We start from the raw sequence: 10,831 nt of genomic DNA, 5'->3' as shown, positions 1-10,831 counted from the left end.
AAGACTGTAAACAATCATGCAAAGCCTGAGAAAATATACTTGGACTATCTATGAAACCTTGGGGTAACCGAGTCCACGTGTATTGGACTCCTCTGTATGTGAATGCAAACAAATATTGGCTGTCAGGGTGCAGAGGTACCGAAAAGAAAGCGGAGCAGAGGTCAATAACAGTGAAAAATTTGGCAGTGGGAGGAATTTGCATTAGGATGACAGCTGGATTTGGCACTACGGGGAACTGACTCTCAACTATTTTGTTAATCCCCCTTAGATCTTGCACTAGCCTGTAACCCCTCCCCCCACTCTTTTTAACGGGGAAGATGGGACTATTTGCTGTGCTGGACGTTCTTACTAGAATGCCCTGTTGTAGCAAGCGCTCTATTACGGGAAAAACTCCTAACTCCACCTCTGGCTTCAGAGGATACTGTGGGATTTTTGGAGCTATCCTACCATCTTTTACTTGTACAACTACTGGAGCTACATTTGCCATTAATCCAGTGTCCTGTCCATCTTTTGTCCAAAGTGACTCTGGTATCTGAGATGTCATCTCTTCTACTTGGGATGGATTCCTATTTGTCATAATGGAATGTGACATTAATTTTGATGGGGAGTCTAACATGTCTCGTACTTCCTGAGCGTGATTCTCAGGGATGTCCAAGAATACACCTTCAGGAGTACAATAAATGACGCAACCCATTTTACATAGTAAGTCTCTTCCCAGGAGATTGGTTGGTGCCGATGCAGCCAGCAAAAAGGAATGCTTGGTATGCAAAGGCCCTATTGTAATCTCGGCTGGTTTGCTAACAGGGTAGTGCTGGACTACTCCTGTTACTCCCATGGCTGGAATTGTCCTACCAGTGGTTCTCATGCCCACTGTCGAATTTATCACTGACTTGGCCGCCCCTGTGTCTACAAGAAAGTTTAAAGTTTTACCAGCTACATTGATTGCAATTTCTGGTTCGCTTCCAAGACTAGCAATCAACTTAACTGGGTGCAGATTACAGGTATGGCCACACCCCTATTGGGTATGCTGACCTCCCTGAATCCCGTTGGCAGCAACTACTTGTGAGGGGGTTAGCTGGGAACTACCAGAGGCATGCCAATCTCTGTTCGGGGGATATCTTTTTGTTTCCCCTGTATGTGGCTCAAAACTCCGCCTCTGTGGACCCTGCTCCCAATGTCGTGTGTTGTGTTGTTGTCTAGGGGGTTGAAAAGATCTTTGTACATTCTTTGTTCTACATTCTCGTGCATAGTGTCCCGGTCTGTTACAAGAAAAACATGTTATTACACTTGCCTTACCCACAGGATTCGGTGGTACATACGCAGGCTGCCTTGTGGTCAGCGCCTGTATACTTACGGACATCAACTTATCACTTTGCGACTCTCTGTGCCTAGTGATGTTTCTGTCGTGATCAATAGCAGCCTCTCTCAAGCCGGACACTGACAGACCTCGCCAGCATGGTTGCGTGGTCTGAACCCTAGTCTTTAATGTTTCCTTTAAACCATCCATCAGTACAGATACTGCTACTTCCCGATGGTTTGGGTTGGTCTTTATGTCTTCTATACCCGTGTACTTTGCCATTTCTAATAGTGCCCGGTGAAAATACTCTGTTGCCGTTTCGGACTCCTTTTGCTTAATGGAAAATATTTTATTCCATTTAACAACGGCTGGGAAATACTCCTTTAGCTGTAAATTTATCCTTTTTACATTATCCTTGTTGTACACGTCTGTAAGCGGTACATCTTTATCCAATGCACAGTCAGCTAAAAATTGAGTTGCGTCAACATTGGAAGGTAAACAAGCTCTTAGCAGTATCTGCCAATCCTTGTTGTTGGGTTCTACAGTGTTACCTAGATCCCTGATGTATTTTTGGCTAGCAACTAAATCCTTCCTGGGGTCAGGAAATTCGGACACTATTGTTCTTAATTCCATTCTGGAAAATGGAGTGTACATGGCAATGTTCCTTATGGGAGTGGCTCCAGACACATCTGTTTTTCCATTGGGAACTGCTATTACCCTTACAGGAGCAATTCTAACAGCCTCTTCCTGTGTAGATTCTACAGCTTGTTGTGGTACAATTGTTTCAGTGTAGTGCATGGTGCCGTACTTACCCGTTGACACGACCTCACCTATCCCTCCGCTAGGGGCTTTCACTAATCTCGTGGGTGTCGCTGTGCCTACTGTGGTCTCTGCTATGGTGGCTGCAAGAGAGAGAGCTGAAATTGTTGCTGAATCGTCTTCTTGATCACACTCCTGAGGAAGGTTCAAAACAGGGTACATCTTGCACGGGTTAATACTTGCATGAGTTATTTGGTTAACATCATTAACATTTACAGGGTTACTAAGAGTTTGTGTTTTACAACCCAGTGCGTTTCTCTCCGCAATCAACTTCTCTCCTGCAATGTATGGTGGAGGAGGAGCTGTGGCTATCAGCTTCCTGACTGCCCCAGATCCTGCCGCCAGAGCCAAACCTCTCTGTATCTCACCTTCCTGGTGCCATAACTGTAAATAATCATGATGCTGAATTCGTCTCTTTGCTGATTTTACGAGACATATCCTCCTCCTTAAATTTTGTAACACTTCTGGACTGAAGCTACCTATTCTTGGGAATTTGTCCCTGTCTTGTACAGTCATTCTCTCCCATTCATCACATAAAACCTCTGTGTGACTACCGTATTTTTCACACATTACATATCGTGCCGACCCAACTGGTCGGTTCTCTGAATCAACCCGAACCGAGGTTGATCGCCCCCTACCTGAACAAATGGCCCCCATAATCTGCAGGCGTTGCTTATTCCTCCTTGGATCTTTATCTCAAGGTTTTCAGCGAACCCTTACAAACAAACCAAGATGTCCTTGGGCAGGCCGGCGGTGGTGGTTTATCAAGTACCCCACTTACTTCTCGCCCACGTTGGCCAGTACTGCAATCACTGTAACCAGAGCTGCTGTACCCAACCTAGGGCCCCTGTGAACCTTTATTTACTGGGGCGCGTTCCCCAGCAAGTATCGGTTGTTGGATAGTTCCTGAGTGACCAGCGAACTTCCCTTCCAAAAATAAAAAATTACACAAATCACGTCAGAATGTACAAATAGCGTTTGTGACCACTTTACTCTAATGGTATTAGGTCAGATTACTAACTACTGCACACAATTACGTGCGGTCCAATCGTTCAGTACACGAGCACTACTTGTCATGTACTGAAAGATCAATGGAATCGATGTTTCCGGCCGCGATTCCTTCAGCAAGAGCTTGTATGGCCTATATGGGTTCTGCACCAACACCCCAGGCGTTGTGCCACTGGACTTTTATAGCGGACCTCTTACCTTACGACCTCCTGGTCTTGTTACCTTATGACCTCCTGGTCTAGTTACCTTATGGTCCGCTATACTCTAATGCTCAAATATTATTTAACCAGGGATGCCTCCCTAGCCACCGTATATGTCACTTACACGTGTGTCCCTTGACGAGTACCCGGCTTTCCTTTTGGTTCCACCTTAAAGTTATATAAACTTTTGTATACAAAACACACTCACTCAACACATGTACACTTTTGTTTCTATATCTATTTCTGCGCAGAAATTGTCTTTAGGCCAAAAGTGTTACCAATTAGGAGCAGGATCTGTTAAACTAAATTTCAGATTTTTCCAAAAATAGATTTGCGTTATTTACCGCGTCGCGTTATCTACCGCTGTGCGTTAATTATCGCCTTTGCGCTAATTCTCGCTTTGCGCTAATTCACCTTTTTCGTGACTTGAGCTACGTGGGCGTAACCGGACGCTACGTTGCGTAATGTACGCTGCGTGCGTCTGCCTTTTGGATTGCGTACGCTAGTCTTTGTTAGCGACACGTGTACGCAATGCAAAGATCCACCGTAACACAATATATACTTTTATCAATGTAAATGATCCCTGATCATCTACCGCAATCCACACTGACTGCCTTGTCTCCTAGACAAATCGTGTGTTGTTCTATACTTTAACTATTACCTTTACTATGAAATAACAGCAAATCTCTTTTTAGCACTTTCTATCAACTATAAAATTGGCAAACAGGAATAGTGATATACGAAAATGAAACAGAAATGCAGATATATATGTATGCGTGCGTGTATACGCAAGACAGAAGAGAAATAAAACAGTTTTTAAAAGACACAAGCGTTTTGTTCTTACTTCCGGTTCCCGGATTCCTTCAGCACTCTTTATCTAAGCGAAGCAGACGCTTATCCCGTCAGCACTGTGAGACAACCTCCCACCCTTTGCTGGAGGGATAATGTCTGCTGATCTACCTAGTGCAGATATGAGAAGGATAGGACGAGTCCCCAATTGACAATGCTAAATTCCTTTGTCGTATAAACAACCCTTTATGAAGCTAAGAACACTGTACGCTGTTTACTTAAGAAGTACCGTAATGATACGCTATCTGCGTAACGATCGCTCAGCCGTAGGCGAGACGCTCAAGCGTCACGTTCGCTCGCGGCCCAGTGATCACAGGACACGTTATTGGTTATGTCTAGGGGAAAGATTCGCTGTAGCGTAGCCTACGCTCGAGACCACGAGGAGGTCACCAGCGATGCAGACGCTCACAACACTATACCTTTATGATAAAACCTTATACCAAAGAAATACAAAGAATACCTTAATGTGAGTACAGGGTGTAAGTGCAACCTTGTGTAACCTGACTAACTACAAAGCTGCTTGAGCGTCACCGACGCTCAAGTGAACACTTAACACTATAGGAAATACACAGATGCTGGTTTAGGTTCCAAAGCCTATTAACTGTATTATATCTAATATACTTGTAAAAGGGGATAACAGTACAAATGATACACTACAATATAACAGAGACTTCCTAACCACAGAACTAAAATACAAAAAGACAATACTACTCTGACCTAAATGAAATACAATACAATACTATAATACTATGGGAGATATAGGAGAAAAGAGGAGAGAGAGAGAGAGAGAGAGAGAGAGAGAGAGAGATAGAGATAGAGAGAAATTGGCTCACAGAAAGACAATGATTACGGAGAGAAACTTACGCACAAAGGGTATGATCGCCTGCGCCTCGATATCCAGCTCCCGGCTATCAGCAGATAACCGTTGATGAGAGAGTGAGAGCTGGATGTGGTCGGCCTGCCTATTTATGCCCCACACACAATGCAATCTCCTGGTCCTACAATCCCATTGTCCATTGGCCGAAGGAATTCGGCCCTGCATCATAACAAAAGGTCATAGGGTGATTCATACAGGTGGGCTGTGACGATTTCCAACAGCTCAGGTGGGTGGGAAACTAGGTTTCCCGCCGCATACCTGAGTATGTGTAAATAATAGAAATGGACATAAACTTCTTATGTCCATAACTATTCGCACGAGCGATTAATACGCTCCAAACCAACACCGGAATATTGCTAATTAAATACTCTTCCGATGGGTACCAAACACTGCTGTATGATTCCTGTTAGACCCTTCGTACGATATAAAGAGGGATTCCTCAGCTCTGGGACATTGTATTTTAACCTAAATTTCAGAATCTATCAAAGGGACCATGATCTATAAACTACATTAATTGTGAAAATATGTAACGAATGAGTCGCACGCTACGACTATATAAACTCTACCGTGAATACGCATACCGCGCCTGCGAGTGCACGCTATTGCGGGTATGCGCCTCCACGGGAGAGCGTACGCACGCGCAGCGCGGACCAGTGTGCGGTGCAAATATGGCAACGTGCATTGAGACATTTTTCTGACTTTGACAGGTGAGTATCCAGTTGACTCATTTTTTGTGCAGTTATATGCATGTACTAAGTGACTGTTGTGCCTACTCCAGTGTGCCTTCCTGGCAGTGCCCAAAGTGCCCATCATGTTGAGAAGGGTTCGATTGAATCTCTCTGGCTGCGGGTCCCCTTGTGGATGGAATGGTGTCGTCCTCGACTTCTGTATCCCGCACAATTCGCAGATCTCTTTTATCAGCCGACTCTCAAAATCTCTTCCTTGATCAGAATGGATCCGGGCTGGAAGTCCATATTGCACAAATAATTTCTCCCATAGAATCTTGGCAACAGTTGTGGCTTTTTGATCTTTGGCTGGGTAGGCCTGGGCGTACCGAGTGAAATGATCTGTCACGACGAAAATATGTGCTGTGTTGCTTTCATCTGGCTCTACAGAAAGGAAATCAATACACACCAGCTCTAGTGGCCCATCACTCTAAATGTTTTTCAATGGTGCAGCTCTTTCGGGCAGTGTTTTACGCAGAATGCAAGTCCCACAATTTCTGCAATATTTTTCAATATCAGTCTCCATCCTTGGCCAATAGAACCGATCGGCAATCAACCCGCTTGTTTTCTCAACACCTAAGTGCCCATGTTGGTCATGTAGGGCATTCAGTATAGAATCACAATGTTTATTTGGCAGAACCAACTGTCTTCTTACTCTACCATCTCGGTGGGTAGATTCCCTATAAAGGAGGCCTCCTCTGACCATCAGAAATTCTCTTTGCCTGTGCATTTAGATGGCTTCTTCTGTTTTAAGGGCCTTTGGCCCCAACCTCTCATTGTTCTTTATCATCCAATAGACCACTCCTAGGGACAGATCTTCTAGTTGATCACTTTTCAGCTGTTTCCTACTGATCCTCTGCAGATCACCAGTTCAAACTGACTCAGCCAGCAATAATGTTTGGGCAGTGCCGCTTCTGAAACTCCCAATGCAGTGACACATTCTCTCACAGGTGGCACCACCACTCTTCCTTCATGGCACATACCTCTTACTTCTGGAGCAGGCACTTCAACCCACTCCTCTTCAGGTGATTCCGCATGTCTTCCAGCCAACCTGGACAAAGCATCAGCATCAATGTTTCCTTTGCCAGGTCGGTACTTCAGCGTGAAGTCATACACAGCCAAAGCTGCCAGCCATCGATGTCCTGTGGCATCCAACTTTGCTGTAGTCTGGATGTATGTCAACGGATTGTTGTCAGTATGGACTTCAAATGTAGCACCATACAAATAATCATGCAGACGGTCGACAATGGCCCATTTTAATGCCAAGAATTTCAGCTTGTGCACAGGGTAATTCTTTTCGCTGGGTGATAGGCCTCGGCTAACATAGTGCACAGGCCTCATCTGGCCTTCTTGTTCTTGGTAAAGTTCTCCTCCGAGTCCATCATATGATGCATCTACATGAAGAATGTATGGAATGTCAGGGTTTGCATAGGCGAGCACTGGAGACTGGGTAAGACCCACCTTCAATCTCTTGAATGCAGTTTCACACTCTTCTGTCCATCTTTCCCCAAATAGGTCATTAACACGGAGAAAGTGTTTATTTCCTTGCTGGGTCATCCACCCCTTCACTGGTGGGTACCCTTTGGTTAATTCTGTCAAAGGCTTGGCTAGTTTCGAATATCCTGGAACAAATCTTCTGTAGTACCCACAGAACCCCAGAAAAGACCTCAGTTCCTTTAGTTTTGTGGGCCGTGGCCACTCTTCCACTGCTTCTACTTTGGCTGGGTCAGTGGAAATCCCTTCTCTGCTGACAATGTGCCCAACATACTTGACTTGCTTCTGGCATAGTCGACACTTTTCTAAAGATAGCTTTAGCCCTTTACTCTTCAATCGGTCAAGTACTTTGAGCAATCTCTCGTTATGTTCTTGTAGAGTCCTCCCAAAAACAATCAAGTCATCCAGATACACGATTACCTCACGGAAATTCAGGTCCCCCACGGTCTCATCCATGCACCTCTGAAAGGTGGCTGGGGCACCTTTTACCCCCTGTGGCATTCTCTTGAACTGAAAGAACCCTTCAGGGCATATGAAGGCTGTCTTCTCAGCATCTCCCGGACTCATTAGAATCTGGTAGTACCCACTCCTGAGGTCTAGCATAGAGAACCATTTGCTTCCTTGCAGACAGTCAAGTGCCTCATCAACTTTAGGCACTGTGTACTGGTCTGGCACTATTCGCTTGTTAAGAGTTCGGTAGTCCACACACATCCAGATATCACCATTCTTCTTACGAGCCACCACTATTGGAGAGGCATAGGGACTCTCTGATTTTTCAATGACATCATTCTCCAGTAGACCTTTCAGATGACTTCTTACATCATACAAATCCGCAGGGGCCAATCTTCGTGACCTTTCTCGAAAGGGTTTTTCATCAGTAAGACAAATCTTATGTTGGACCCCTCTAGCCAGCCCTAGGTCCCAATCTCCTAGGGAGAAAACATCTCTCCTCTCTAACATTTCTTTGATCAGTCTGTCTAGATCGACTTTCATGGCATCTGTACCTTCAAAGCATGGTTGGAAACTGTCTGCAACCAACACACTCTTTTTCTGAGCTTCTTCTGCCTCCTTTTTTCGATAGGCCGCCAGGCATACAGGATGAATGGTGAGCGTCTGGTAATATTCCTTTCCACCCTCCTCTCTGCACCATTGGGCTAGGGTATTGAACAAATGGGCATTGGTTCCTATGATAACTTGCACATCTCTATCCTCTTCTTCTGGATCGGGACACACAAGGGCGACTACTTGCACTTCTTTTTCAATCCCAGCCACTTCTCTTGGGAACTTGAGGTCCACTGTGATGTATCCGAGATATGGATAGCTCTGTTCACTGAGGCCCCAGATGGTCAGCCCAGACAATGGATGTACCTTGACATCCGACAGATTCTCACGAAACCACTACTCGAACACAATGGACAGCTGGGAACCACTATCCAGTAGAGCCGTACACCTCTGTCCATTCAATAAGGCAGTCATGTGAGGCGCTGGACCGACTAGGCCAGGTGGCAATATATTCCAGGTAGCAGGTGAGTTCCCCACAGCATTGGTACTAACTTTCTTTAGGGGGCCAGGGTGGGGTCTTCTGGTCCCCCTTTCTCGTTTCCCGAAGGCTGTTCAGGTTGTGGGGATTGCTTATATGATGACCTCTGATTCCATCTGGCTGGACACTGTCTAGCTATATGTCCAGGCCGACCGCACTCAAAACATCTTCTGGGGTCACCTCGACTCTCTAGTTGTATTGGAGATGATGGATGCAAAGGCCTTGGGGCCTCCCTAGCTGTCTGAAGGGCTAACAGACGGTCTATCTGTTCCTTCTGCACTTGAAGGATCTTCAGCAACTCCACCTCTTTTGCACTGGTTTCCTGCTTCAGGCTAACAGTCTTTATCTTTTTGGCCACATCATCTCTAGCTTTGATTATAGCTTCCTCTTGTTTGACTTCATTGATTAGCTGGTTGAAATAAGGAGCTGGGTTTCTAGTAGAGTCTCCCCGGAGCTTCAATGCAACTGGGTCTAAAGACAGTGCTCCTCTTAGTAACTGTTGCATGCGACTCCCATCTACTTCACTGAGGGTCATTTCTACCTTTTTCCACAATGCGGTAAATTAGCTTGTCCAGGCGGTATAGATATTTGGACAATCTCTCCCCCGGCTCTTGATAGGTGTTTCTTAACTTGTAAAGGAGGTCAGTGGCATCTTCTGATGTTCCAAACTCTCTTTCCAGAGCTGCTAGATAGTTCCGTGCAGTAGCATTAGGGTCACTCCGACGAGTGGCCTGCACAATCTCCATTGCTGGACCACGTAAACTCTCCACTATCCGTTGTCTCTTTGCAGTCTCAGGACAGTGCCACTCTTCCATGTACTGGATTGCAGTGTCTTTCCACACCTCATAGGCATCTTCTCCAGTTGGAACAGGTTGGACACCTGAGAAAGGTCTCAATCTCCTATATCCACCATCATACTGGTTTCTTCCCAGTTGCTCCACGAGTTTATTCATAGCGACCAAAAATAATTGACTCTGCATGTCAGAGGCTCCATCTAGGCCCAGAGGTGAATCATCTTGTCTTCGAATGTCAGGGGACTGTACAATGGGGCTCCTTGCCCTCTCTTCAGTAGGACTTGATTCTTGGGCAACTCTCATCCCCTCACTTGGCTTAAGAGGCAACACTACACTCCAACGTTTGCTTCCCTCATATGAAAAAACAGCAGGGATCAATCCTCTCTCCAACACAGCATCGCTCTCTAGCAGCACAGCATCATCCCTCCTGCCCAGTACATTTGGCCTCTGCATCCCTGTCCGATCTGCAATCATCTTGGTAACCTCCTCATATGGAACTTCCTGCAGTTCACCGCACAAAACAAAACAGCATTCTGAATCTTTGGATAGTTGTTCATACCAACCATATACTTCTTCTGGCTTCAAACTAGCCATGGCGCCCGCCTGGTAAGCAAATTCTGAGTTAGCTGTACGAATCTCAGCAGTGCCTCCACTGTAACACCCCTCTACCTGGACTTTCTGGGTAATGGTGTGTATTTAAACTCTTCCCGCTTTGCAATGCTTCTCACCTTGTACTTCTCTTGGTATTAGTGCCTCCACCCGAATCTTGACGTGACGTGCTCTTCTGGGAAGTGTTCAATTTTGGAAACACCAGAGGGAGACTCGGGAAACCCTCTGCCCACCACGTGCTTAGACCGACCCCACTACAGGAATATATCACACGGATATGTTGCAAAAGCCACCCTGGCACATTTATTAAAGGGTCTGGAATAGCAATTGCTTTAATGCATTTATATACAAGGGACTATAGTAGATCAATAAAAGAGGACATATACTAAAGGCATAGGAACATGTTGGTCAGTAATGCACACACATATCTAAAGGGTGTATAATGCAGTAATAAGAAAAATGAACATAACACATGAATCTGCTTTCTCCTGTCTGTCTGTCTGTCCCTTCCTGAACTTCCCTTTTGTATGCAGATAACACCCTGGCCTTTGCAATCACTGACTGGGTAATGACAACTTAAAACAGCAGTATCACAAGGAATTTCACACATACCACATAC

The 10,831-nt window shown here is 45.4% G+C and overlaps 1 protein-coding gene across 1 annotated transcript; it reads right to left on the bottom strand.

Annotated features, from left to right (window-relative positions):
- Window positions 1-9,330: 9,330 nt before the first annotated feature.
- LOC134968684 (paraneoplastic antigen Ma1 homolog) lies at window positions 9,331-10,197 on the bottom strand. Its single transcript, XM_063944201.1, has one exon. The coding sequence runs from the start codon at window positions 10,195-10,197 to the stop codon at window positions 9,331-9,333; it is 867 nt and encodes a 288-aa protein (XP_063800271.1).
- Window positions 10,198-10,831: the final 634 nt, after the last annotated feature.

This window comes from Pseudophryne corroboree, chromosome 11 (genome assembly GCF_028390025.1).
Source record: "Pseudophryne corroboree isolate aPseCor3 chromosome 11, aPseCor3.hap2, whole genome shotgun sequence".
Taxonomy (NCBI): Eukaryota; Metazoa; Chordata; class Amphibia; order Anura; family Myobatrachidae; genus Pseudophryne; species Pseudophryne corroboree.
Note: the sequence above shows the minus strand (reverse complement) of the source record. Positions and strands in the feature narration are given on the sequence as shown.